At 40.2% G+C, this 18972-nt stretch overlaps 1 protein-coding gene across 1 annotated transcript in view; it reads right to left on the bottom strand.

The window, feature by feature from the left end:
- CWH43 (cell wall biogenesis 43 C-terminal homolog) overlaps window positions 1-12771 on the bottom strand; it is a 28088-nt gene extending 15317 nt beyond the window's left edge. The window contains 8 exon segments of the mRNA XM_050337843.1: window positions 991-1116; window positions 3862-4116; window positions 5886-5974; window positions 6941-7065; window positions 7067-7143; window positions 8473-8627; window positions 8766-8886; window positions 12603-12771. Of these exon segments, the coding sequence (XP_050193800.1) occupies window positions 991-1116; window positions 3862-4116; window positions 5886-5974; window positions 6941-7065; window positions 7067-7143; window positions 8473-8627; window positions 8766-8886; window positions 12603-12756 (1102 nt within the window). The 5' untranslated portion in view covers window positions 12757-12771.
- Between the last annotated feature and the right edge of the window lie 6201 nt (window positions 12772-18972).

The raw sequence follows: 18972 nt of genomic DNA, 5'->3' as shown, positions 1-18972 counted from the left end.
TCTGCCTTCCAAATGCAGCAAAAATGTACACAAACGGCAAGTGATTTGATCCAAAGTCACAGAAGAAGAAAAAGTGTGGAATTTGAACCTTTATCATCCTGATCTCTCTAGGGTTAGCATGCCCTAATATTTAGCAATTTTTTCCTTTACCAAACTTCACAATATTGACAGATGTTTTTCCTCAGAAAAAACAAGCTAACAATGAAAACAAAAGCACCATTTATATGATTTCCTGAGGTTTAAAAGCCAAAAAGTAGTAAACCCTCAAACACTTGATTTTTGTTTCTCTTCAAAACCCAAGGAAAAAAGCAGATCCCATACATACAATCTGGAAAGCTGGGATCCTTAGGCATAGTTCACAGGCAGAAGATGACAAGGGTTTCCTGAGGATAGGCCTGGCCTGAACATGCAGCAAGGCATCAAGATTGTATTTGTGATGTCAGCCACAACAGGCTTTGCAGAACTGCCTCCTCACGCAGGAGGGGTGTCACACTGCAGAGCAGCTCTTGGGCCAGCCAAGTGCCCTCACACTGCCAGCCAGTTCACACAGCCCTAGGATGGCTGTCACACTGAACTGCTTCAAAAATGACATAACAAACAGGCCAAGAAATTATTCCTATCTTTTGTGTACACATTGTAAATCCCAAGATCCGGAGAGGCCTCTTCCTCCATCACTGAAATGAAACCACAAATGCTGTTGAATCCAATCCATTTGCAAATTTTGGTTTTTACCTGGTTTTTGGTCTCTATTTGACACACTCCATCAGGAAATAACTTCTGTTAGTTGTTATCATAGTGAGTCAGCTCCTCCAGTAGAATATGTCATCCTTAAACTGGAACCAGGGCAATACCAGCTACAAGTCTGTCTCTAAAACCAGCAAAAAACCCCACATTTCTAAGACCTCTGAGCAAAAAGCTCCACAGTGTCACTCTTTTCCCTCAGACAGTATCCCTACAGTCAGGGAAAAAAGGAAGTGATTTTATACTTACATAGTTTAATATATTTTTTAGTCTTTTTGAATAGTGGCTTTTGATTGCTTTTCACTTCAAAGGTAGAGCTAAGGTCTTTCTTGGGTCCTGTTAGAAAATCTAGCCCAATACACAACATTATAAAACCTATAAAAATAAGAGTAATTAGTTTTTTCATAGAGCTTTAACACATTAAACATTTCTCATAAATAAAACACTTATAAACTTCCAGCTGTTATGTTACAACACAACAAATCTCTGGTTCCAATAACAAAAATGATTGAAAGCACAAATGCAAATAACTGCAATACCTAATGTAGCAATGCAGGACATATAAGATTATTGGCAGCATTCTCAAGCAAAGACTGATTTGCAGTATAGTTCCAGGGTATTATGTCAAAAAGGCTAGCACAAGGTAGATAAATCATGCTAAAATCCTTCCAGGCCCTATTGTTGGCTACAACTCTCAGCTCTGTCCACTGTTTTCAAAGTTTACTGAAATCAACCTGGACAAGGGCAATTAAGTTGCATCTACATATTACAGAACCTAAAAATAACAGCTTTATGAAAAAAATACATTGTTGATTGTAGATACCTATTATCTACAAATGAACTGCTCTGTCACCAAGATACAAGTAACACTGGTTTTTTCCATAAGACTTACAAAAGCAGACTCTTTGTACTAAAACAGCATAAACAGATTGCAGCAGTTGGAAGGTCATTTTAACATGGCAGTAACTTATATTCTTGCACTCCAGGGCTAACAGAAACAGCTCTGCATTTTAGGAAGAGACAACTAAACACGCATGTAGAAACATTTTAAAAGCTAATAAACAATTTCTACACTAACTGTTGCATTGCAATGGAAAGATATATTTAAATAAGTAGTTCAGACTTGTTATTACAAGGTCTTTTCCCATTCCTTATGAGATAAAGGATCCGATTACCTTCAAAGAAAACATGGGAGGATAACAAATTGGGTAAGAGCTCTGCTGGAGAAAATACATGTCCTTAATATCTTTGTGGCATAGTTAATTAACTATAGAAGCCATGTTTAACTTCATAGTTATAGCTCAGTATTTTTTTATTGTCCTTACTTGTTACATTAGTTGTAGTGAAAGTTTGCAAACCAAGCAAGGTTTAGAGTAATGATGAAGGGGGCACACACAAACCTTGCTCAAAGGGAGGCTGATTCACAGCCATTAAAGGAATCTGACCCTCAAGCATTATATCACATCACAGTAAAGCAGCACAGACATTTTGAATACAATGATCTTACTTCCATTGTCAGTTTTCCTGGTGCAGCTCCCTACCCAAACTGCAGCAAGAGAAAGGCAGGATATTGGACAGGAGGAGAAAGCAAGAAATAGCAATTGCACCTGAAAGAAACCAGAAGAAAACAAGCAGTTTGCCAGAAAGCCAAGCTGTAAGGGTAGAAGCACAGCAACAAATAGGCAGTCTCATAGTATAATTTACAAATCTGTGATAAGCAATGGGATGGCATTAAAAAGACTGGATTCTCAGATGGAATTTAAACTCATGTAGTGTCATCAGCTGAGATGGGTTCAGTTCACAGATTTCATTTTACTAAAGAAAAAGTTAGGACCATCTCTGTGTTACTACCTTGTGATCATGCCAGGTAAATTAATCACAACTGTATTTCAAAGGAAGTAACAGAGATGGATTTTATATAAAAGCTTTTCTTTTGTCAAAGCATTACTCAAGAAAGCATTTCACATTCCTCTACCACATGCTTTCTTCATATAACTTCAAAAAATAAGGTTTAACTAACTAAGATACTGTTTCTACAGACCCCCCAGAGTGTTTTGAGAACAAAGAAAATAATGCAATAATGGAACAGAACTCTCCTCAAAAGATAACAAACTGAAATCCCTAATGTCATTGCTGTAATATAAGAAATGCTTATAGAGAGTAAGAAACTGGAGTGACAGAAAGTGGTTGCAAAAACAGTTATGAAATCTAAAACCAGTGGAGCAACAAGTCAAGCACAGCATTCATTAATCCTGTCCAAATAAAATACAGGCTCATGCGTCACATTTTAAAAATGTGCCACACAATTAGCCCAAGACAATGTTTGGCATCGTTTAAATATAGTTAGTGAAATATGCTATTGAAACACTTTAGTACCTACTGAGAAAATAAGTCTGGAGACAAAACCAGGAAGGGTTGGTTTGATTTCCATCTCTCCACCCTCAACAAGTGATCATTTGGCTAAAGCCTTTATATTTACTCAACTCGGTTCTTCCTTATTTGCTTGACAATTTTTTTTTATTCCTCTCCTGTTTGCATGTTTCTGACACTGCAGGTTTGATTAGATTCCTCCAAACATGCTGGTGTGTCCACAAAACATAAGGTAGAGCCACATGGAAAAGAAGCTCAGGTCTCAAATGTAGATCTACTACCTAGATCAGCAGGATGATACACTTTGCTCTTCAGAGCAGGACTTACTAATGCACTGAATTATGTCACGGTCCCAGTAACTACATTGTTACCTGAGGTATCATACTGCTGCTTTGGGGAGGTAGCATATAGGTGCATTCACACCCTGGATTGCAGCCAGGTTTCAAGGGTGACTGATTAACAGATCTCCTCCTCAGTTGCATACTGAGTTATCAGACATTTTTTCTCTTTGTCTTTTTTCACCCAACTGAATTCCACTTTTTGTCCACATTTTAGACTATTTCTAACAGTAAAGAAACAAGTGTATTTTTTTTTTGCATATCTCATTAATTTTCTCATTCAAACTCTTACCATAGTAAATGTAACACCAACTGAGCATTTGGAAAGACCCTTTATATGCTAGATACATTTCAGGTGTCTGGCTGAGGCTAAAGCAAGTGTATTTGTATTTGTTCATATTCAGAAATGTACCTAAAAGAAGATGGGAGCTTTCTCTAATGTAAACTCCTCCAGGTACAAATTTATAAGCTGTACACCATACGCAGAAGAACAATTCAAGGACATAGGCAAACATGGCTGTACTCATGGCTTTCCCAGGATGCAGACAGCTAGCAAAGCGTCCAGCTAGATGTGGCCACACAGACATAGTAAAGACAGCAAGGATGTTGCCTGCAACAGCAGCACTCCAGGTGTGTAAATAAAGAAGACCAGCTGAAGATGCCAAACCTGGGAAGGTATAGAAAAAATACAGTAAGTCTCAGTCATATTATCTGCCACATTCATTTCCACAATCTATGAAAAAATACAGTCTGGGAAATATATCTGTGCTTTGAAGCCATGAAAACTGCATCACTAGAATTTCGCAACTGCCAAAGACAGTCTCTTAACTTTTCCCAACATCTCATTTTTTTAAAGATTGCTTATTCAGCTGAAAACAGTGCAGCAAAAAGACAGCAGAGAAACATCATCAAGAGCCAAAACTAAACAGTTTTTCTTACATAGAGCTCTCCCAGCACAACAGAGGGATGATGCACTCTTTAAGAGATTATCAGATTTGCCTGTTATGAACCTCCTTTACCATAATAAAGAAAGAATCAATCAGGTTAATATGAAGAGCAAACATATCTTTCCTTGATCTTTTTTCCCTGTAGATGATGATATAATGGGCAAAAAACCTATGCTTTTAATATTTTACTGTTATACATCAAGGTTCTGAGCATTTTAAAATACAGTGGTTGAATCAACTAAAGAACCATTCTGTAGTCATTTTAAATTAGCAATGTGTGTACATTAAAAAACAGATGCTCATATTCACATTATGATCTGCACACATATTTCCTAAAACTAACACCTGCACCAAAGGGTAAATTATTTGGGCAACTGATGGTTTAAGTATTGGCAACTCTTGTACCTTCACTGTGACGCTCCTGATATTTGGTATTTTATTTTGATTCCTGGCTAGGAGAAACTCAGTTTATTTCTTGTCTTCAGGGTTGTGGAAAATGACTTGAAAGTGCACTCTTAAGTGCTCCAAAACAGAAGGTGAATGAGAAGAAACCAAAATATAACTCATCATTTCCTTTGGTCACCGTATTTTGTTAAGTCCCACTTTATTACCAAACATTTGTAGGAAGACCTGTTTTGCCTTCTTTATATAAAGATCTACAAACAATTAGCTAAGGCCAAAAAAAGAAGCAGATTTAAAGTTTTTTTAGACAGCATTTATACCACTATATTTTACTCAGATGGAATGACAGATTAAACCAAGCAGTGTCTATCCATCCATGCTGAGACAGCATGGAAAACACACCTCTCCACAGTTCAGGAGCAGAATTACTTTCATCTCCTCCTACTTGCTCCATGTATCACTCGCTCCACAGCACAGCTACACCTTCCTCTTGAAAACGGATGCCCAGATCCAGTACTTGAGTCCCACTTCCCACCACCTAAGACCCACCCAATCAGTATGCAGGCTGATTTACAAACATATTGCTCCAGTAAGCCTGCTTTGATGTTCATATTATTTTACTGCCTGGAGATCTTGGCAACTAAGGAGACAGCAGGCAAGCTTGCCTCAAGATGAACTGCACACCAAATTACAAGTTATTTTGCCTCCTATAGAGTTGAAAGGTTCGTGTCACCTTAACCCCACAACCCTCCATGTAGCCTTATCAGAGAATGACTAATGTTGGAAAAGACCTCTAAGATCATCAAGTCCAGTGCGTTGTACAATGTAGATGGTCAGAACAGAAATGCTGCTCAAGGGAACAGAACCTCAACAGAGGCTTCTGCAGAGAATAACACTGCTCTACAATGGCCTGGAGATTTGGCCTGTAGTCCTTAGTCAGCGGGTCAGACACGTGTACTACTGTCAATGACAGGGAAAAGGAGGCTTTGAGTAGCCACACTTTTCTGAGATGTGGTGTAAGGTCAGAGGACTTGAGTAAAAGAAAAAGGTAACAGAAACAAAAATTCTGCTCAGGATTTGCACCTACCTATGAGAAACCAGGCAAAACTGATGACAGAAGACCAGCTCCAAAATGAAAGCATCAGTCCCTGAGCCAGGCCCAACAGAACTGTACCTCTAATATAACAATAAGGGAAAAGAAATCATCCACTAATACGATTTTATAAACACCTTGCACTCAAAAAGAAACTTCTAGACATAAAGGCAAGGATGCTTTGTAATATTTTATAACCCTTTTACTTTAAACAGGACTTAATTTGAGTACACAATATCTTTACCTCACACCCTGCTATATTTTCTCCTCTCTACTGGATGTAAAAAACATCCAGTTGAAAATGGTGGCAGTTTATTGTAAGGTATAAGTGAGCTATGTTCAGCACCAGAAGCAGCCCACTGAAATCCTAGGTACAAAAGGCAAAAACAGCTCAGAGAAAATGAGAGGGAGGAATCTACTGCAAACAGAAGTATTTTCTTCAAATAGGGGATCCTAGAGCATCTAACATTGCTATCAGTCTTGGGTAGCTCTTTTGTATACCATCTCCAAATTATAAACTCTGTCACCTGCCACTCCACATAGGTGACTCAGAATAACTAATCTGGTCTCTTCCTGGGTTTTGTAACCCAGGGGAACCACATGCAGCATTAAGACTACAAATGCCTACAGAAGTATATCTTTTAATACTGCAAGCAGTTTAATTATGTGCATGCATCTCTGATCATCTCCTCTCTGAAGTCAACTGCTAGACTAATTTACTGCCTATTACAGATGCACTGCATTCATAAGTCCTCCAACCTCGGTCCTAATCTAAAAATTGTTTTACAATGTTACAAATTAAGATTTTATGGCTGAAATAAACCACTCTGTATTAGAAAATTTTAAGATTTTGTGGTCTAGACACAATGTTCAGAGTTATCTGGAAGCAAGAATGAATCTACAAGTCATCGGTGTGAATTATCTTGTACCCACTTTTTTCTATTTAAATTATTATACCACCATCTGGTTGAGTTTTAATTCATCTCCCACTACAGCACTGGATTTCGAGTACTATTTTGTTTAAATAATAATAATAAAAATCCACTTACCCATGTGGATTAGGATCTGGACCTGTATCTGGATGTCCACTTACTGCCCATCTAGAAATTAATGAGACCTCCCCAAATATCCATAGGGTGAGGAACATGAGGCTGCCAAAAGCAACCCCAGATAAAAAGCCAGAAAGGATGGGAACCAGTCTCTCTAACTGCATTACCAGTTTTGTTTGCTTCTTGTTTCCTCCTGTCTCCACCTAGAATAAGCACAGAAATGCAGCTAAGCAAACTGTCAAATTCCATTAGCAAGAGTTCCTGAGAAAAAGAAACAGCCAAGGTCACAAAATTACCAGAATAAATTACAGACACAAAAGCTAACTTATCTGATAATTCATGGAAATTGATAACACCAAAAAAAAAAAAAAATTAAAAATTTCTAGTAACAATCCTAGGTATGCTAGGAAAAGCTACTCACAGTAAGTGTACAAAAATGGTAACCTGCCCATTTGATTATTCTTCATAATACTGAAATTTAAATAATTAAACTGGCCTTGAAAATCAGCAGAAAAGTTATTGGAATTTGTTCAGAGGATTCTGTTCTCTGAAACTCTAAGCTCTGATAAGAACAAAACCCGACACTTCCAAATAAGCCAGAACTAAACTCCTTTCCTTCTCCTTTTTCCATGCACTGTAGATCCTCTCTCATCTAAGGAGAAAGCAGCACATTTAATTGCATAGACATATCACTTTGTCATCCACAAAGGAGACATATTTCCTTCCTCATCTCTTGCAGTAGATTCACTTTCTAAATTCTGATGAAAGTTCAGGCTTAATTTATGTTATGTAATGCAAGCCTACAAACAATACGCATGATGATAATTTATACCCGCTTACACATGGATAAGGTTTTATCTTTCAATTAATTCATTCAGGTTATACTGAGAAGGAAGGAGCTTCTGAAGATTTAACATGAGCTGCCTTAACTAATCAACTTAACTAACCATGCTGTCTTCCTTGGCAATACCACCTTCACAGTTTTTAAGTGAGCTTAGCCTATGCCATCCACCACTGCTGTACACTGTCTCCAAACACTCCAAGAGCTCAGGCAAATTTTGACCAGGACAACTTGTCCACTCTTCCAATACTTTCTATTTTGACACATCAGCTATTCCCCAGCTTTGTCCTGTCTCCCCTTCTCTGTCAAAAGATATGCACTGGCAGAGAATGTAAAAGTGCAGACTGAATTAAGAAAATAACAGAAATACCACAGATGTTTCATGCTGGAATGACAATAACCATTGTGCTTTTATTGGTCTAGCTTATGCCTTTGTTTGTGTTACTGTCACATTATTGACACTGCAATTAGTTGGCAGTACCAACACCAATTTAGTACAGCTTGTATGAATTGTGATACCAGTTCTGACATGTTATGGGTAGATGGAAGTACCCCATGGCTTCTAAAGCTCATGCATCAGGTCTAAGAACAGACTCTACACTGGGAAAAAAAAATAATCAAATAATCAAAACCCAGTGGCACATAGATAGGTTTACTTTAGGATGTTTTCATAACTGTCATCTTTGCTTACCTGAATAAATCCGCTCCACTGCTGCTATAAAACCTATTGTCATAATGACAGTGTTAGCAACCTGTGAGCTCCAGACTGGGTTTAGTGACGTATACCAGATGCGAAGAACAAGGAGCACTATCTTGCCTAGCATGAAGCCCCATATCCTGATGAACCTGTAAGAATCAGCTTTTGAAATAGTAAGGCATTTGGGGAAAAGAAAAAAATCATAACTTCTAGGGGATAAAAAAGAAAGAAAACACCTTTTAATATAAGGAAATGTCAGTTACAATCCCATCAGCATAAGAAAATACCTTTGTAAACTGTTTCCTGACCACCAGGTTACTGTTTGAACCAGCAATGAAGAAGAAACACCAACAGCCAAGATGAACAGTCTAATTGAAGCATTTGGTGCCTGGTATGATGCTAAGCTTCCTGCAAAGAAACACACACAGATAGATATTGTTTTAATGGGCAGTAGAGATCAGGTAATAAGGATTTCCTGTGCATTAGTTCAACCTTGTCTGTAATTTGAATAGCTACACCATTCCTCTGAAAACACATGACACTATCCATTTTTAAACAAAGCAAAGAAATGTAGGTATGGATAGTAAGGGGGTACATATGACTTTATAGCAGTTATCATTTTCAAGGAAAAAGATAACATGAAGCAATTATCCAACAGTGCAGTGATTGCCTTAATTGAAGTACTTATGATGATTGATTCCATAAATAGGATATATGGATAAAATAACTAAGCATGCAGATACTCCTCAACTGTGCACTTACATAACTCAAAAGCCATAAAGTTTTACGTATGGTGACTGCTGCTTTCTAAACAGGATACGGCTTTTGCTGCAGTGCACTTCTAAAAGTAAGTGCAGCTATAAAAGCAAGTACACTGTGGCAAAAGCCATATCCTTAATGAGACGGGAGCAGTCACCATACACTGCTCAGGAATTAGCAGTCAATTGCCTTAGCAGGTGTGAACAAGGCTTCCTCTGGCCCAGTATTTGATTTCAGAGTGGTCACTACCAGCCTGTGTCATCTTATTACTGGAAACTGTCACTCTCCCAGTCACTGAAAGAGAGTGTGCACACACACACATCCTCGCCAGTTCCCACGGCACAGTGACCTCACCTTATTGGCAGTTTCAAACTCTGCTAGCAGGTTTCCAATTTAAGTGACTATGGATCACATACATTCTCGTAACCTCACTCAGTGTGGTAAAATCTGGCCCAGGACCAACGTCAAATATCAGGAGAAACAACATTGTTATGCTGCCAGCCATTTGCTAAGTGAGTATGAGTCAAACTTGAAGAGATGTTAAGCAAGCAAGGTCAGAAATGGAGTTGCAGATTCTGGCAACACATGCTAGGAATCCTCTAAATGTCTACCTGCTCATTCTGCTCACAGTAAAAGATACAAAGCTTAGCACCAACATGATAAAATGAAATCAATGTGTAGTGAAGATGTTTTTGTATGGACTTCAGCAGGAGTTGCATGTACAATGCACAGAGATTTCTTTGCTAAACTGTACTGGCAATCCATAAACCTGCCTCTTCAAATCTTTCATCACTTACACTACCCTGATTAAAGCTAGCATGGGTTTGCCAATTTACAACTGACACACCTTTTGTTGCTGAGCAAGTACACCCAAAACTTAAATATATCTATCCAAACACCCAGATTTAATGTGTGTTGTCTGAAGACACAGATTCATATAGACACTACCACGTGGTAGTTGGTTGCTGTTTGTTTTTAAATAGAACACAAAATCAAGTACTATGGAATTAAAATTTTTAGAGAAAATAAAGCCTCCTGAAAAGGCAAAAAGAAAGAAAGAAACAAACAAAAAATCCCCTAAATATGGTTTTAGCTAAGCATGAAGAATTTTCAGATTTTTTGATTGTGAAATTTAGGACTGAGTATTTCCAGTGGAATGGGGTGGAGCATGGGGTAGATTGTTCTGCCTGATTGTTCAATAAGCCCCAGAGGAAGACCATAGCCTTTCTGAGGAGGAAATAAAAGATCAAAAAGAGAATCAGGTGTCTAGGTATGAAGGAGGGAAAAAAAACAGGAAGAATTGAGAAACAGGAGAAACAGTACCACAGTATGATGGGACAGACCTAACATAAGAGACAAAATGAGGTGATGAGAACTAAGTAAAAATATATATGTGGAAAGTCCTAAAGCCCAGTGCTGCCTGTGCAAGGGCATCTGGCTAACCTGAGAACCTGCAACATGGAGGCAAGTAAAGAGTGAGGGTTACCACTGGCTGCTAAACTCCTTGCTGGAGACAAAGAGGGTGAGGAACATGCTCTCACATCTTCCCCAAATGCTAATGCTCACTGTAGGGCAAGGGGTAGAGAGAATGAAGGGTATGTACAATAGAGCTGGGAGAGAATATGGTGTAGATTTGCAAAAGGGTGGACAATATTAAGAGTGTTTGAGAAGTGAAAGCAGCAGGAATATGAGGTCATTGAGGGAACAGTTCTTGTTCAGGCAGGAATGAAGGAGAGATGGAATTTGCATATAGCAACACTCTGGTTAGCCCTGACTGAGGATGAGCACAGCTTTTATCTCCCTGCTCTGAGTTTTTCTATGACCACCTCCATTAACACATCTCTGCCCCAGATTACTACTGAATGAGCTAACTTTTTATTTGGAGTTAATACTTTCAGGAGCTTGTGATGCAGGTGAAGCAAATAGACATGAACCAACAGACTTTACAGAGCCTGTCACTGCTCTTTACTTAGCAGGAAAAAAATTACACACTTTTAAGTGAGTCCCATCTCTTTTGGTAAAGTGAACTAGTAAACACAGCAAGGTGATCTGAAGGACTAATCTTAAATAAACATGGCAAATTTTGTGTCACCGTGAAATCTGAAGGAATGCAGGGTGCAATTTTAAATGCTTACGCTCATTACTAGTTTCTAAATTAGAAAATCTTGCAGAAGAGATACACTGAGCACTGCTGCAGGAAGCTGAAGTAGAAGATTCTGCTCACTTAAAAGCTTATTACAGGAAAAAAAAGGTATTAGGATGGATATAATAGGAAGAGTAGTAAAAGAAAAGAAGATGGTAAGACTATTCTTCATCTAAACCAATGACACCAACAAACTGGCTTCAGTTCCGGTATCTTTCTAGAGATAAAGAACAAGAATTCTTCTCAAAAAATATTCAGGGAAAGTAAATAAGATGATCTTATTCTGTCTTCTAACAGAAAAAAGAGGAAAACTATAAGGAAAGTGATTCCCTGATTATCATTTTAGATTAACAAATGAGGAGCCAGGAGACACATCACTCAGCAGCAGTATTTTCATCTCTACACAGGGTGAAGACCCTTGCCTCTTCTGAGTTCATCCAGGTGTTGCAAATTAGTTAGCAATAACTTGTTTCTGAATGTGGCTGTAGACACCAAATCTTCTCCCAACAAATTTTCAGAAAATCAACAAGAGGTAAGATTTGCACCAGTTAGCTTAAGACCAAAGCAGGAATCCCAGCAAGCCTTGGTTTTAGGAGGAGCATGTGGGGTGGGTAGCAGGGAAGCTTTTTCCTAAATTTATGATCAAAATTTTTTCCTGTGCAACTAACAATGTAAGTAATTTCATATTTAGGATGAGCCTGTAACCCCATTAATATGCTACAGGCATCTACATAAATTTAATTTAAAAAATCTATTCTTAGAAGAAAAAAACTGCCTCAAAAACTAAGTCTACCAAAAAGAATGTTTCACTCATAGCAGATTACTTTTATTATAGCCCCAAGATGATGTCTCGTCCCTACCCATTGTCACAGACACAGAACTGCTGTACAAAAAAACCACGTGCTCTGCTGAGCTCTGTGTAATACTGAATACATCTTTCCTACTGGGCATGACTCATACTAATTTTAAAGCTTCTAGAGATAAAAGTGAAATTAGACTTTTCTTTAATTATGCAGTAACCCAGCACAATGGCTGTAAGCAATATTCCTCTGACTAAAAAGCTGGGGAGGAAAAAATCCCAACAAAACATGAGTATGGGGAGAGTGAGAACTTCTTATTGCTGTCTGTTTTTGTAATAATTTGAATTTCAAGGCAATTTGGAAGGTTTTTTCTTATGCCTTGATAACAAAATGGAATCTGTAACTCACTACAGTGTACTTACCAACCATAGTCAATCTCAGAAAGGCTAAGACGTACTTATTGTTAGCCAACCTCCATAAAGGGCCAATTGTCAAGAATACTGGCGAAAAGAAAGCAACAGCAAAAACTTCTAGGCCCGTGAGTGCCAGTGTCTGAAGGGGGAAGTAGTAGATCATCGGTGGCAGAGCATGGTAAAGAGACCAAGAAATATAGCCTAAAAAAAACCAAAACACCAAAAAACACCAAAAAGAAAAAGAAAATTCCATCATGTAGTTTCAACAGCAAGGTTTCCTGGAGATTACTTAAAAACTACGATTTTATACTTCCACATTAGACTATCAAACATATTTGAAGCCACTTTATGTGAAGAAATATTTGCTATTTCAAGTTAAATAAATACATTTTCCCAGGAAATAAAATGATGAAAATAAAATAGTGCTTTCCCCATTTAGACAGTAGTTCCTTCTTTGATCCTCAGTGAAGGAGTGGTCAGCCTCAGAAAGTGTTACTGTTCAGGGGGATCAATGTTGCCTAAATAAGCAGTCCACCCACAGTCTCAGGGCTCCTCAAAGTCAGATTGGCGGCTAAAGGAATTTTTCTAGTAAAGCGGTGTGCTGGTCTCCCCTGGAGACACCTTATCCAGACACACCAGCACTGCGCTGAGTTTCCACACGCCTTGCAGACAGACGCACGGAGCAGCCGAGCCGCAGCCCGGAGGGTTCCAGGGTCTGCCCTGAGCGCCCCAACTTGCGCAGGGCAGCACAGCACCGGCTCTGCAACACCTGCACAATACCCGGCCGAGGACAGCAATAAATCCTAGGCTAACCTAAGAGACAAAAGGCATTCCAGCACCAGAGGAAAAAAAAAAAAAAAAAAGGACCCTAAGAAGAACACGCAGCAGTGACCACTATTCACGCACTTCTAGCGGAGGAGCGTTTCACCGGCGACACCTCGCCACGGTCCGTGACCCCGGGACACCGCGCAGGGGCTGCCCCGCCACGGCCGCCGACCGGTCCAGGCACAGCCCCCCGCCCGGTGCCCTCAAGCTCGGCCCCTTGCCCCCAGCCCCGCGGGGAGGCACCGCCGCCACCTACCCAGGAGGCTCTCCGAGAGAACGGCCTTCCACAGGGGAAACATCGCCTCGCAGCGCTGCCCGGCGCGGCGGAGGCTTCGTCCCTCTCCCCGGGAGCTCAGTCCCGAGTGCCCAGGAGGGCGCGGCGCCGCCGCCCGTCCCGTCCGTCCCGTCCCGTCCCGTCCCGCCTCGGGAGCCGCGTCCCCGCGGCGGGGGCGGGCAGCCCGCACGGCCGGGGCTGGTTCTTCACAGCCCCGCCACGCAGAACGGCGAGGAGGTCTCGCCCTTTCACTGACCTGTCAGCAAAGGAGCATTTGTCCACCAAACAGTCACTCCAGCGAGGAAAATAAAAGCAAAAGGTTGTCATCCCACGGGCTGATGAGGAGCTGACCCACTTGCTGCTTGTATCAATGCTTGGTTGATTATGTGGGGCTCGGGGAGAGGTGTCCGGAGTAGTGCTGTGTTCATCTTAGTGAAATGTGTGTTGTTTTACAGCAGAGTAAGGACTTCTGATAGCAATGCTGTCTGCAGAAAGCATCAAAAGAAGCATTTAGTTGGCTGAGATTCCTGAGTCACTAAGTTTGTTAATTTTAGAAGAGATCCTGAGTTAAATCGACCCAGCCATGAGCATAGCTGCCAAGTTATGGTAAAAGGATTACATAAGCAAAATCTGAAATTTAGAATTTCATTTTTGTCGTGAAAAGTAAAATTGTAGCTAAGAAGCCCTTTTGCTGTTGGAATATGTCATATTCTTAAGTTTTATTAATCTTCACAGAGCACCCTATGAAACTGCCAGCTATATCTTCTCATTTGTGTTAAAACTATTGTCCCATTCTAAATAAACCTTATGGTATGCATTTTGTTTCCTGGCTTGTGAAACTCCAAATCCATAGGAGTAAAAGATGAACACCTGACATCATTACAGGAATAAATTCCAGTCAAGACATTTGGAACAAAAGTTTGTCCCAGTGGTCTCAAAGTCAAATGATTCATTTACCCCACAATATAATGGGGTTTGATTAGCTACTAAAACTCTGTTGAATTTTGGCTGCCATTTGAAAACATTTTTTTTTAAATGTCCACAAAGGAATGGAAGTATTTTGATGGAAAAGTCAACCTCACTAGGGAAGGAAGAATGAGCCTAACAGATTTACATCATCTTCTTTCTGTCTTCTCCAAGTTCCATGTCACTAAAGGCAACTTTCTTTTTCCTATTTAAGAAAAGTCATACCAGAATAGTAACCAAGTTAACTTATCACTGTCTCAGGATTTTGTAAGTGAAGATACCATTTCATCTTGCTGTGGTGCGATGCAAATGGAACTTGGAAGATGAGATCCTTGGCTAGAGTAAACCTGGAACATGGCTGCTCTTGTAGCTGGATAGGGGGAGTGTGAGGCTCACAGTATGTATTCAGCCAAAAAATACTTGAAACAATTTTGCAACACTTTTTGTAATTAGTGTCTTGCTTCATGGTTCAAGGTGGAGTTCCAGTAAAACTAGACATGGCTGAAATCATGAACCTGACGTGCTTGTGTGGTTTCCATTAAATTCCTAATGCAGTGAAGATAATGCAAATCCTGACAAATTTAACCAGATAGGGTACTCTCTCTCTGAGATTCTTAGTAACTACTAAGTTTGGCTTCACATGTAACAAAATTATATTCCAGTGCTCTCCATAGAGCTGACACACCTATAAACATATGAGCACAAGAGGAGAGAGTTTTCAGGTGTAATTTCTTAAATACAAAAGTCAGTGCTTACAAGGTGATTCATTGATACATGTATGTGTAGGAATATCTTTCACTATATTTTTTTATCTTGAAGCACCACATGCATAGCTGATAAAAAATACAGCAAAAACAGCTGATCTTTACAGGAATACAGTGATGGCAAACCACAAAAGCCAAGATAACATACTCCACTGGGAGTTTCCACCCACACAAAAAAGGGTTTTTCTGTTTTAGAATAGTATTAACATATCCTTACCCTAAGGCAGACATACAAAATTAGCTGAGATTAACAGAAAATAAATGACAGCCCCACAATTATATTGCTTGACAGGGGTAAACCTCTCTAAAGCTAGTGATTGTAAAAAACAATGCTTTCTTTGGGTTCAAACTATAATACAAGCATGTCTTGAAACCCAAAGTAAACACATGAAATTTAAAACAATTTTCAGGCACCTGTGAGAAACTGTCCTTGCATATAGCCCAGTAGAGATGGGCTTGAATGGGCATGATGAAGAAGCAGAAGAAAGTGCCAGAAAAATAGAGGGGGAAAAAAAGGCATAAAAGTATGGGTATAGATTAGGATTAAGAAAGCGACTCTGGAAAAAAATTGTAGTGGGTGAGTTTACAGTTAGGCGCCTGTCACACTCCCAGTGGAAACATAAACACATGCAGGTCTCTTCAATCATTTTACTGACTTCTTTACACTGAGAAGAGGAAATCCCAAATCTTGAACATCTGATAATTGTCAGCTCTTCATTTTTACCAGAAGATAAGCCAGACCAAGTGTAAAATAAAAATAAGTACATCCAAGGATCAGCCAGGACATAGAAAACTCATACGATTTCTTGTATGAAGCAAGGACAGTTTAATGTTTTACTTAGAGGTATGTTGACTGTTTCCTGCTGTGACGTTTCATGTTCACCCTTAACTCCTACTCCTATTAGCATGAGAACAATGCCCTGCAGTAGAATTGTTAGTTCTCCATGCTCTAAATGTTTTTGTGACTGATACATTTTTGTAACCACACAGTGCTTCCATTACTCCAGGTCTTTGTTTCTTGGGGAATTTTTAAGCAATTAATGGTCTGTTAAATTTTATAATGGACAAATAAACCATATTTATGATATGCTCCTCTTTCTCTCATGCATTGTATGTATACATGGAGTGTTTCTGTTAAATACCTGCACTGTGAAGGCTTTGCCTTTGGTGAATGTAGTGAACCTCAGGCCCCTGGCAACCTTCAGTGTTTTCTAAGATGGTCTTCAGACAAGCAGCCAGAACCTGCAAACCTTCCCCGAGTTTGTGACGTCTCAGTCCTTTATTTCCTTCTATTCTGTCAACAGAAAATTCCCCAGCCAAACATTCAACTCCATAATGGTTGTTTTATTTTTGGCAGCTCTTGGGGTTTTTTCTTTGATGTGTAAAGTTGGTTTGGTTCTGGGAGGGGTAAGAATTTCTCTTTTGGCTTGTGTTTATTCTTCTGAATCACTAACATTTATTGATTTCTGTCCATTACCTTCTCTCCATTTTTTATAACTATGAAGTACTTCCAGGTAAATTTTGGAAACAAAGAGTATTTGAAGAACATACTCAATTGTGATAATCAACTTCAAAGTTAAACTTAAAAAGAAGTTTAACCTGATTTTTAATAGGTATTTTTGCACAGGAAGGTGCAAGAATGCAAATAGTCCTGTCCCTAGGCAATCACTATCCCCAGGCACACATATACCTCATGAGGAAATTGTCATTCCAGTGCTCTTTAATTTTATGTCCAGTTTAAGCTGGACCAGTTAAGAAGTTATTGGTTATTAAGTACTCTCCTCACATGGAATTTTCTCGTGCATCGTATTTCTCAGAATACAATGCAGCCAGTTTTACACAATTTCAAGAATACCTTTTAGATCACAGGAGGTATTAGGCACACTTTCAAGAATTGTTTTAGGGCATCAGTCCTGCCCAACCTCCATGTGAAAAGCACATCATGCAGCAGCAAAGCCCAATCCTCTGGTTTTGTCAGGCAAGAGTAGAAGAATAGTCTGGTGAATGGGGCTTCAAGTAGCCAAGACTTCTGGAAGTTGAAAGCTTTTTGGACTCAAGTAAATGAACTATGGCTTATGCTTATTATGAAATCAGATGCAAAAGTCATGTAAAAGGAGGAAGTTTAATGGTGATCTCACAAGCTGCTAATTTCATGATAAGTACTGAGGTGTCGTATCACCATTTAGGATACTCTCAAACTATTATGTTTTGCTACGAAAAAACCAAAACAAAACAGAAATGGAGATTTTTTTTATTAAAGATAAAATACAAAATAAGATTCATGTTTACATTCCTTGTTTAGAATGTTTTTCCTTTATCCTTAAAGAAGGGCATTGCATTTTTCATTTCAGAGAAAGTGAACAATTTTTTCAGTATTCCTAGAGGAAACATCCCCCCCCATCCCAGCTGATGTTTTCCGTATAACTATTTCTTGCAAAATTATTTTTCATTGATGGAAGTGCCTTTCTTATTTGTTTCATTTACTTCTTGCTAATATTAAAATTCATTGATATACTTACATAAGCATCATAGTATTAAAATCAAAACAGATAAGCAGTGCTTTTCATTCCAAAATGGTCAAAGTAGAATGTATCACTTCTTCTTTAAAGAACAAGATTTCATTTCCACAAAAAATATTTTCAATTCATGGGACAGCCTCCAGCACCACGTGTCATACACTGGGCTCCTCACTATAAGAAAGACAAGGAGCTACTCGAGAAGGTCTATCGGAGAGCCAGAAGAATGATTAGGTGTCTGGAGCATCTCTCTTATGAGGAAAGATCTGCGGAAGCTGTGCATGTTTAGTCTAGAGAAGACTAAGAGGGATCTCATTATTGCATCAAAATAGCTCAAAGGCAGGTGCCAAAAGACTCTTTTTGGCGGTGCCCAGGGACAGGATGAGGAGCAATGGCCAAAAACTAAAACATAATAAGTTTCACCTGAGGAAGAACTGAGGGTGGCAGAGCACCGGAACAGGCTGCCCAGGGAGGTCGCAGAGTCTCCCTCTCTGGAGACATTCCAACCCCTCCGGACAAGTTCCTGCGTCACCTGCTGTAGGTGACCCTGCCTTGGCAGGGGGGTTTGACCAGATGATCTCCAGAGGTCCCTTCCAACCCTAATGACTCTGTTAACTTCGTTAACAAATACCCTTGCTAAAACAGCGTTTAAGAACTTCACTCGGGAAATACGAGAACGCGGAACCCTCCCGGCGCGCTCGCTGTTCGCCGGCCGGAGCAGACCACGGGGAGGCGAGAACGGCTCGCGTAGCAGGAGATGCCGGCAGGGCCGAGGAGCCGGGCCGTGAGGGGAGCCGGGCGGGGCGCTGCGGGCTGGTCCCTGCGGCCGGCGGCCGGGAGGTGGCGGTGGAGCCCGGCAGCGGGGCCGGGAGGTGGCGGTGGAGCCCGGCAGCGGGGCCGGGAGGTGGCGGTGGAGCCCGGTAGCGGGGCCGGACGGCGGAGCCCGGGGCCGGGAGGTGGCGGTGGAGCCCGGCAGCGGGGCCGGGAGGTGGCGGTGGAGCCCGGCAGCGGGGCCGGGAGGTGGCGGTGGGTCG

Source organism: Myiozetetes cayanensis, unplaced genomic scaffold, assembly GCF_022539395.1.
Source record: "Myiozetetes cayanensis isolate MyiCay16 unplaced genomic scaffold, myiCay2020 scf7, whole genome shotgun sequence".
In the NCBI taxonomy this organism is placed as follows: Eukaryota; Metazoa; Chordata; class Aves; order Passeriformes; family Tyrannidae; genus Myiozetetes; species Myiozetetes cayanensis.
Note: the sequence above shows the minus strand (reverse complement) of the source record. Positions and strands in the feature narration are given on the sequence as shown.